This window comes from Juglans regia, chromosome 13, assembly GCF_001411555.2.
Source record: "Juglans regia cultivar Chandler chromosome 13, Walnut 2.0, whole genome shotgun sequence".
NCBI classification, from domain to species: domain Eukaryota; kingdom Viridiplantae; phylum Streptophyta; class Magnoliopsida; order Fagales; family Juglandaceae; genus Juglans; species Juglans regia.
In genome coordinates, this window is record NC_049913.1 from 7,455,657 (window position 1) to 7,466,042 (window position 10,386).

The 10,386-nt window shown below is 37.8% G+C and overlaps 2 protein-coding genes across 11 annotated transcripts; both read left to right on the forward strand.

Moving 5' to 3' along the window:
• The first annotated feature begins 1,727 nt into the window (after nucleotides 1-1,727).
• LOC108997407 (glutamate receptor 3.2-like) lies at nucleotides 1,728-7,734 on the forward strand. 10 transcript variants are annotated; one of them, XM_035684179.1, is made up of 8 exons: nucleotides 1,728-2,197; nucleotides 2,305-2,369; nucleotides 2,605-3,141; nucleotides 3,349-4,697; nucleotides 4,794-5,068; nucleotides 5,841-5,872; nucleotides 5,971-5,981; nucleotides 6,079-6,240. In XM_035684179.1, the coding sequence occupies exons 3-8, from the start codon at nucleotides 2,892-2,894 to the stop codon at nucleotides 6,121-6,123; spliced, it is 1,962 nt and encodes a 653-aa protein (XP_035540072.1). In that variant the 5' UTR covers nucleotides 1,728-2,197; nucleotides 2,305-2,369; nucleotides 2,605-2,891; the 3' UTR covers nucleotides 6,124-6,240. The 10 variants fall into 10 exon arrangements, with proteins under 10 accessions (XP_035540072.1, XP_018829214.1, XP_018829212.1 ...); XM_018973669.2 differs by having other exon boundaries at nucleotides 6,106-6,240; XM_018973667.2 differs by adding an exon at nucleotides 7,039-7,182 and having other exon boundaries at nucleotides 1,730-2,197; nucleotides 5,971-6,385.
• A 617-nt stretch (nucleotides 7,735-8,351) lies between these two features.
• Nucleotides 8,352-9,860, forward strand: LOC108997474 (homoserine kinase-like). Its single transcript, XM_018973787.2, has one exon. The coding sequence runs from the start codon at nucleotides 8,641-8,643 to the stop codon at nucleotides 9,733-9,735; it is 1,095 nt and encodes a 364-aa protein (XP_018829332.1). The 5' UTR covers nucleotides 8,352-8,640; the 3' UTR covers nucleotides 9,736-9,860.
• The last annotated feature ends 526 nt before the right edge of the window (nucleotides 9,861-10,386 follow it).

Here is a 10,386-nt window from a genome sequence, read left to right on the forward strand (position 1 = left end):
CTCTGATACTTTACTTGTTAATCTCATATATTCTAAAAATAATAATAATAATAATAATAATATCTTATATTTTTATTTTAAATAAGCTTATCTATTTCCAATTAAATACAAAGCTGTCATAAATCTGACACAGATTGTGAGGGCATCAAATCACCTGCTCTATCCACATGATAAAGCAATTCTCACATTAAAAGAATTTAAAGTTGGTATTAGTTTTTTTTTTAAGATAAAGTTGGTATTAGTTTATCTATATTCTAATTGGCTGCTCGTTTGATGAAGAATGTTGACCAACAATAAAAAAAAAAAAAAAAAACCAAATGGCTTAAAAATATTCATGTTTATAGTGTTTAAGATATGCATTCAACAACAACATATTTGAATATTATGTTTAAGAAAATAATATAAGAACAACTATGCTACAAGTTGTTTACAACTTAGTATAAAAAAATTATTATTTTATTTATTTTGAACTATTACAAGTATAGAAATTTTATTTACAGTTCTCACTCGGAAATTGTATGTGTAGATCCTTTATTAAATGAGAAAAAAATATTATTTTAGAAGATATATTTTTGTAATTTTAAAAAAATTTAAAGATAAAATTATCTAGATTTACATTATAATCTCTAAATGAGAACTGTACGTAACATTGTTTAAATAAAAAATATTAATATTTTAATATTTAATAATAATTAAATTATAATATAGTTGGTGGTGTACCATTGCCTGTATGTTTATATTGTTTAATATATGCATGCAGAATATACCTCAAGATCCCTATGGTTATGGACAATCCATACATCAATGATCAAAACCCTATATTTTTAACTTTGTATCCACGAATAAAGAGAAGGATGGATGGGATATAGAGTTAAAACCTAGGAGGCTTCTAGCTCTTGTGCCCCCACACTTTTATATGACTAGGAAGTGATTGATTTCTTGCATTTTATGACAAATGAATATTTTATTATCTTTTAATTTTAATTGAGATGAAACGAGACAGATATCAAAATATTTATTTAGTTTGTTTTTTTGAAATTATTGTCTCAAAAGGTTATTCATAATATATAAAATATTTAATTAAATAAATAGAATATATTAAAATTTTTATTTTGATATCGTGTAAAATCATTACTTATTTTATAAATTTAAATTTATAAAAATAAATAAATCTTATTATTTATATTTATGTCTCCATCATTTTTATCTTATGATAGTTTAGACTGTAAATGGAAAACTCTATCATAATCTGAGTTTGCAAAATGTATACTACCTAATTTGGGTTGAAATATTAAAATAGTTGATGTGGTTTGCTTTTCATATTGGAACTAACACCTCTCATGGTTTAAAATGCAAATCACATGAATTATTTTCATATTTAATCATTGTATTTTTGACTTTATAACAAAATTAAAAATACTCAAAACACTGAAAATAACAACAGATAAAACGAAAAGCAGGCTTACGATCCAAAGAAACGACGTCTTGCCTTACCATGATCCAACCAATAATATCATGTTCTCACATTTTATATTTATAATTTTTTTTAATTATAAAATATAGATATAGAAATAAGTGTGTAATAATAAACAGTACCCGAGAGATATTTCATAATACCGACGTACCACGTTTTCCATCCTTTCCCAAGACCACCCGCCTTTCGTCACCGAATGTCCTTTACGATCAGCCAAACGGCTGAAAGGGATAACGAGGAAAGAAAAAATTACTATTAAGAAAAAACAAAACCCAAAAACCTCCATTCATGGTGGCCTCACTCAACATCATCATCGCTTGTTCACCACCACCACTAACTACCCTTGTTTGCTTTCCAAATTATTGCCACATCAAAGAATCATGCTCCTTGTGATTCCCTGGCCTCTCTGGTACCGGGCTTCTATTCTTGGCACCACCACATATGTGGACTTCCAGTTGTTTGCATTGTCTCCCGTTATCTCCAAAGGAATTCAACAGTGCCATTCGCAGAGAGTGACTGAACAGTGTAGTCCGTATCCCTCCACAGTGACTGAACTGGTGGAAACCCAACTTACCAAGTTAGTCTCTTACCCTTACTCGAAGTATTCTCGCCATAATTAAATAATGAAAAAGGTGCCCGTTGCTGATCTAAGTGGTTTTGTTCCTCACTTTCTGGGGACACTCAAGTTTTTCTCTTTTTTTTGATAAGTCAAGTTTTCCTCTTGTGAGTGCTCTCTCTCTCTCTCTCTGTTTTTTCATATATAGATATGTAGATGCTGCTCTCTTTTTAGCACCTGCTCTTTGCATTAATATATTTTTCCTTATTTTTAGAATGGGTGGTTGTTTGCCTCAAAGCTCTACCTCTGATTCCCTTCTGCTGTTCTCTGAGTTTTGAGGTGAGTATGTTTTCCGTGTGAGCTTTTGCAGTCACCTGAAATTTCTCTTTGCTTGCGCTAAGCATGAGCTGGGTATTTCTTATATATAAGCTGCTGCTTTATTAAGACAAAATTGTGCTTTATGTTCTTTGTTGTCTGCCTGTTGCTTTTCGAGCAAATCGTAAATTCAATTATTTGATTACCTTTGTTCCCCGTACGTCAGGCCTTAGAATGGGTCGTTCTTTTTCTCTTTCAGGACTTCCTCCAAATTTCGATTTCCCAGTGCTTTTCAATATCTCTGTGTTTTGAGTTTGTTAAAGTTATCGCTAGCCTGGGACAAGGATGCGTAGGTGGTGTTCTTTAATTTTCTTGTCATTACCGATCCCACCGTCCTAGCTTGAGTTGCTTATATTGCTGATGTGGGAGACATCCGGCCTGTTTTGATAGTTTTGTTCGAGTATTTCCTCTGTTCACTTTCATTGGGCATGTTTGTTCTGTTTCATATAGGACGGTCTGTGGTGAGGTTCATCAATTAATATCACCATGAATCTGGTTTGGCATGTGTCAATTTTCGTTCTTTGTACTGGAGCATTCTCAGCGGAGGCTTTGAGACCTGATGTCGTAAAAGTTGGAGCTATTTTCACATTTGGCACTATCAATGGGAAGGTAGCGACGATTGCCATGAAGGCTGCTGAGAATGATGTAAATTCCGATCCGCGCTTTCTTGGTGGAAGCAAATTGTCTATACAGGTGCATGATTCCAACTTCAGTGGATTTCTTGGCATCATGGGAGGTAAGCTTTTCTCTTTCTTTCTTTCTTTCTCTTTTTTTTTTCCCCGTAAATACTTCTTGCCTGTTCTTATTTTAGTTGTCCGTCTTCCTAGTTTGGTCTAATTATTTCTTACATGGGGTTTGCTCAGTTTTGTTTCTTTTTCATTATACGTTCTTCCTCTTGATGGGATGATATCATTCACAATTCCAATTACTTCATTGATCACAGCATTAAAGTACATGGAGACTGATACCGTAGCTATACTGGGTCCACAAAATGCTATAATGGCTCATGTACTCTCACATATTGCAAATGAACTTCATGTCCCATTATTGTCATTCACGGCACTGGACCCTACCCTCTCGCCCCTGCAATACCCTTACTTCATTCAAACAGCGCCCAATGATCAATTCCAGATGACTGCGATTGTGGATATGATTAGTTACTTTGGTTGGGGAGAGGTTGTTGCAATTTTTAGTGACGATGATCAGAGCCGAAATGGTGTTATTGCTTTAGGTGATAAACTTGCAGAAAGACGCTGCAAAATTTCTTATAAAGCAGCACTTCCCCCTGACCCCAAAGCAACACGAAGTGAGGTTAAGGATCAACTAGTGAAAGTTCGAATGATGGAAGCTAGAGTAATTGTTCTACATACCTTCGCCAAGACAGGTCTCTTGGTTTTTGATGAGGCCCAGAATCTTGGGATGATGGAGACTGGGTATGTTTGGATAGCAACCACTTGGCTATCCACTGTTTTGGATTCAACTTCACCACTTTCTTCAAAAACTGCAAACTCTATCCAAGGAGTTCTGACACTTCGTCCATACACACCTGATTCAGAAAGTAAAAGGTCATTTATTTCACAGTGGCACAAGCTGAGTAATGGTTCTATCGGGTTAAACCCTTATGGTCTATATGCCTATGATACTGTTTGGATGCTTGCTCGTGCAATAAAGTTGTTTTTTGATCAGGGAGGTAACATGTCATTCTCCAACAGTACACATTTAAGTCAAATGAGGGGAGGGGCTCTGAATCTTGGTGCATTAAGCATTTTTGATGGGGGGAAGCAATTGCTTAACAACATATTGCAGACCAATATGACAGGTTTGACAGGACCTATTCAATTCAATTCTGACAGATCTCCTTTTCGTCCTGCATATGATATCCTTAACATGATTGAAAATGGTTATAGGCAGATTGGATACTGGTCTAACTATTCTGGGTTATCTGTTGTGACCCCGGAGACACTTTATGCCAGACCACCCAACCGGTCAAGTTCAAGCCAGCAATTAGACAGTGTGGTATGGCCTGGGGGAACAACAAAGAAGCCTCGTGGGTGGGTTTTTCCAAACAACGGAAGGCAATTGAGAATTGGAGTTCCAAACCGAGTTAGTTACCGTAACTTTGTTTTGCTATCATCAGTAAATGGTACTAATAAAGTTCAAGGATATTGCATGGATGTATTCCTTGCCGCCATAAACTTGCTTCCTTATGCAGTTCCACACATCTTCATTCCGTTTGGAGATGGTCATAAGAATCCAAACTACAATGAGCTTGTAAATATGGTCGCAGCAAATGTTAGTATAATTTATTGAGAAAATGTTCTAAATTTTTTCTTAGGGATAAAATTTTGAGTGTATTGCTCCATCTGATCTTGTAAACTTTCTTTGTAGGTTTTTGACGCAGCTGTTGGTGACATTGCAATCATCACAAGCAGAACAAAGAATGTGGATTTTACTCAGCCCTATATAGAGTCAGGACTAGTTGTGGTAGCCCCAGTCAAAAAGTTTTCAAGAGCTTGGGCATTCCTAAGACCATTTACTCCATGGATGTGGGCTGTCACAGCAGCTTTTTTCCTTATTGTTGGAACTGTTGTGTGGATTCTTGAACATAGAATAAATGATGAATTCCGTGGGCCTCCCAAGAAACAGCTAGTCACAATTATGTGGTGAGTGCTTAGCTTAGTACAGTAGAGATATGACTTGTAGTTTTTTGTGTACGTAAATCCACAATTGACTTTCTTATTTGAAGGAAAAACCAGCATTTGACTTCTGTTAAATATGAAAAACAAATAAACGAAACTAGCCTAGCTTACATGAATGATACCGGCAGATCTTAGAAGGGATGGAATAGGATTCAAATTTTCTCAACAACCTTCTTAGTCCTGCAGACGTATATCATCCACAGCCCTTTCCCTCCTATTTCCTGTAGCCCCACCCTTCTTAGTCTTCCTTTTTGATAGGGAATCAAGAAGTTTTATTCATAATACTAGGCATAGCCAAATACACTGGACGTTTACATGAGATTGTCTTTTTAAATGCTTATCATCATGTCTCTACCAATCGGCAATCGGCAGCATTCATAGGAGGGTTTCTTGAAATGGCGAGCTTTTTTCATTGTTCTGCTAAGTTATATGACTCATTGTTTTGTGAATTATGCATGAACATACATGATTTTCAGCTAGAGCATGCGAGTTGAACTTTGGACATTGCCCTTTTTTTTTTGGGGGGGGGGGAGGGCTGGACTGGACTGGATTTTTTACTCGGGATTCTGTGTCTTCATAATATTTCAGACCATGGTGAATTTTGGATTGTGTTTTCATGATTCATCCAGTTGAAGAATCGCATAAGTTGTCTTGCATCTTTTACTGTTCAACTTGTAACTTTCCCACTGTTTATTTCTGTAACTCCTCTCTACCTTCATTTTCCTTCTCTTTGCAGGTTTAGCTTCTCTACTATGTTTTTTGCACATAGTAAGTCTCTCCATCTTGACATTCTATGATGTATCTTTTCCTGGTTTTGATGGTAGCTTAGCCAATAATGCCAATTCTGGATTTCTTCACATTGTCAGGAGAAAATACAGTGAGTACACTTGGTCGCTTTGTGCTTATCATCTGGCTTTTTGTGGTTCTCATAATCAACTCAAGTTATACTGCAAGCCTAACATCAATCCTCACAGCTCAACAGCTTTCCTCTCCCGTCACAGGAATTGATACCTTGGTGACTAGCAATGAACCTATAGGATTCCAAGTAGGATCTTTTGCTCAAAATTATTTGACTGATGAGCTCAACATCCCAAAATCTAGACTAGTTGCTCTTGGCTCACCAGAAGAATGTGCCGTTGCCCTCGAGAGAGGAACTGTTGCTGCTGTGGTTGATGAACAGCCATATATGGAACTCTTCCTATCAGACCACTGCAGATTCTCAGTTAGAGGCCAAAAATTCACCAAAAGCGGGTGGGGATTTGTGAGTATATCTGAATTTTGGTTAGTGTTTTCATTTCCACACCTGTTTGATCAAGTTGGTTTGTTATCTTCAAATTTACATGGCCTTGATAGAAACTTGGAAAATTGTTTTTGCTGGATTCTAAATGCTTGCAGCTTGATGGTTGTGCAGGTCAGTTATAACAGAAGTGAATTTAAAAGCATAGAAGATATTAACAAATAAAAGTAAAATAAAAATTATGCAGAATATTTATGCATAGTAATTAAGGAGGACAACCATATTCGTGTAATAATTAGATCGGAAGAATGCGAACTGTGAACCTATAAAAAAAACATATATATGACAACTTAGTTAGCGATTGAAGTATTTACACCAAGACCTGGTGGCATTCTTCTCTTCAATTGAAATAAATGAATGATCATTGATTCATTTTGGGCGTAAGAAAAGACTTTTTTCTATTAAAGGTTGACCATATCCTCCCCCTGGGTGTTGTTGCTTTGGAAAATAGTAAATAGAGAACTGAAAAACTCATGTTCATTGGCATTGGAATGCATCTTTGCTCAAGTTGATTTCTTCTTAAGCATAGTCAATCTTCCTTTAAACAACCATAAACCAGTAGAAATGGAGCACTAAAAACTCCTGCATGGGAATTTTCTCAGCATCTCGTGTTTTCTTCTTATTATTTTTTTCGTAGGCATTTCCAAGAGACTCTCCATTAGCGGTTGACATGTCTACTGCCATACTCGGTCTATCAGAGAACGGTGAGCTTCAGAGGATCCATGACAAGTGGTTGTCGAGAAAGGCATGTGCTTCCCAGGCAACCGATCCTGTGGCAGATAAGTTTGAACTACAAAGCTTCCTGGGGCTATTTCTCATCTGTGGGATAGCGTGTTGTCTTGCTCTGATAGTCTACTTTTGCTCGATGATGCGTCAGTTTGCCCGGCACGTCCCTGAAGACTCTGATCCTCGTTCTAGTGTTAGCAGCTCACGTTCTGCACGCCTCCAGACATTTTTGTCATTTGCAGACGAGAAGGAAGAAGTGTGGAAGAGCAAGTCAAAAAGAAAACGAAAGGATATGTCCTCAAATAGTTATGGGAATGGAAATGAAAATGAATTCAGGAATTCTTCTAGGGAAATTGAGGCTTCTTGGGAAAGACGCGAGATGCACGAGAATTGAGACATGGCTTTCAAGAACTTGCACTTTGGTAGCACCGGCTTGATAAGAACTGTTAATGAAGTGTGCATGTTGAGATCTTGTTTTAACTAATTTTGTTTTACGGTAGCTGTTTTAACTAATTGATGGCTGATATACAAAGGCATTTGAAATATACGAGTGTATGAATCTATGATCATTATTATTTTAATGAGTTTTTTTACAATGATGAAAAAATAGTGATGTTTTATTTTCTTTATCACCTAATGGTAATAAATGTCATATCTTACACAGTAAAACGGTAGGATGGTGTAATCTTCATATTTTTTATAATTTTATTTTTATAGCATCTTTTTGTGAATTAAACCTTTATCTTAATAAAGGAGTTGTTAATCAATGTACCATGTGTCTTGAGATCCCTTAGAGGTATAAAAAGAAATAGAGTAATATTATACATCATACTATCATTTTACTTTTATTTCATTATATAAAATGTGACATATTTTTTACTATTAGACAATTTTTTATTAGATGAAAGTGAGATAGTGATGTGATGTATAAAATTTTTCAAAAAAGTCAGACTACTATGCCGCTCAGAGTAGCCCGCTCTAATTGATCGACAATTTCTTTTTGTAACCTTTTTTTTTTATTTTTCTATTCATATTTTTTTCATATATTTAAATAATTTTAAAAAATAAAAATATATATCAATACATTTAAAATAACTTTCTTTAACCATTAAGTAAAAAGTAAAATAATTTTATTTTTTCTAAACGGTCAAATAGAGTGGACAAACTAGTTTTTACCTTTTAAAAAATATGTAAATTGACGTAAAATATCAGATTGTATTTTTTTTTATTATAAAGAAAATTTAATACTTACTTCTATTTATTAATTTATTTTTATAAAATCTAAAAAAAGAAAAAAGTTGGTAATAAAGGCCAGGTGATTTTGGGCCTAAATAATAATAAAACTCGGCCCATATCAGCCTGTATCCCATATCCTTTGACGCAGCCAAGCCAAGGTTTTTTTCTCAGCTCTCCACTACCTACCTAACTGTGCCATTTTCTTAGCTCTCCTCTACCTACCTACCTACCTGTGAAACCCTTACGTAATCTCTCTCTCCCTCCCGTGACACGTGCAATGGCCATTTGCTACCAGCCTCCGGTGAAGCCCATCTGTGTTCGACCTTCGACCACTTTCTCCTCCGCCTCCAAATCCCCGTCTTTACGCTGCAACTTCTCTCTGCCCTTCACAACCCAAATACGGGAACCCGAACCGATATTGGTCTCCGTCAAGGCTTTCGCACCGGCTACCGTCGCTAACCTAGGACCCGGTTTCGACTTCCTCGGCTGCGCCGTGGATGGCCTCGGAGACTTCGTGTCAATCTCTGTCGACCCCAACGTCCACCCGGGACAGATCTCCATTTCCCACGTCTTCGGTGACGCCTCCTCTAAGCTCAGCAAGAATCCTAACTGGAACTGCGCCGGCATTGCTGCCATCGAGGTCATGAAGATGCTCGGCATCCGATCAGTCGGTCTTTCCCTCTCCCTTGAGAAAGGCCTGCCATTGGGCAGCGGCCTAGGCTCCAGCGCCGCCAGCGCTGCCGCCTCCGCTGTAGCAGTCAACGAGATCTTCGGCGGGAGACTCGGACCCGAAGAGCTCGTCCTAGCTGGGTTGAAGTCGGAGGAGAAGGTATCGGGTTACCACGCGGACAACGTGGCCCCGGCGATCATGGGCGGCTTCGTTCTGGTCCGCAACTACGAGCCACTGGAGCTTATGAGACTCAACTTCCCGGCCGAAAAAGATCTCTTCTTTGTTCTCGTGAGCCCGGATTTCGAGGCACCCACGAAGAAAATGCGGGCGGCTTTGCCTGGTGAGATTGGGATGGCGCACCACGTTTGGAATTGTAGCCAGGCCGGGGCGCTGGTGGCTTCGGTCTTGCAGGGGGACTTGGTGGGATTGGGAAAAGCTTTGTCGGCGGATAAGATTGTGGAGCCGAGGCGGGCGCCATTGATTCCCGGCATGGAAGCGGTGAAGAAGGCGGCCATTGAGGCCGGAGCGTTCGGTTGTACGATTAGCGGGGCAGGGCCAACGGCAGTGGCGGTCATAGATAGTGAGGAGATGGGGAAGAGGATTGCGGAGAGCATGGTGGAGGCGTTTTGGAGAGTGGGGAATTTGAAGGCGGTAAAGGCAGTAAAGAAGCTTGATAGGGTGGGTGCCAGGCTTGTTTCATGATGATCATTGCAATTTTAGCCTTTTTTTGGGGGTCCAAACATTGGCTTTACAAACTGCAAATTAGAGCATCCGATGGCCAATAAATAGTGATGAAACTATGAAATTTATGATTGTTCATTGTTGTACGAGTTTTGTTGGTGGAAAAATGGTAAGAGTTATCCGACACTAGTTCTGACAATAGTTGTCTGGCACTATGATGATGAATGCTCCTGCTTGTGTATTTATGGGGCAGCTGATCCCATCCCATCAAACAGTAAACCCACAACATACATAAAATGGAATTGTTTTTCCCGGTTCTCAGGCATGGTGCTCTTTCACAACAATGCCTTTTAGAAGTGATAAGGTTGACAAACAGATATCCAAAGTTCACAAATAAATGTTTTTTTTTTTTTTTGTGGTATAATAATCTACGTGCAGTTTGTTTATGAACTAAATATTTCTCTTTTGATGGTCTGCCAAAGTGTTAGGGAGCAGCTCATGAGGTCTCAAATTTAAAATATGGTCACCAAATCATGCTGAATATGTCATATATGATCAGATAAAGAGTCCTGGTGATACAAATGATAATTTCATGACTATGTAGTTCACTGTTACTCTCATTTGAAGTTGTTTCAACTTAAAAATCCAAGGATAAAAGGAATATGGAAAAGA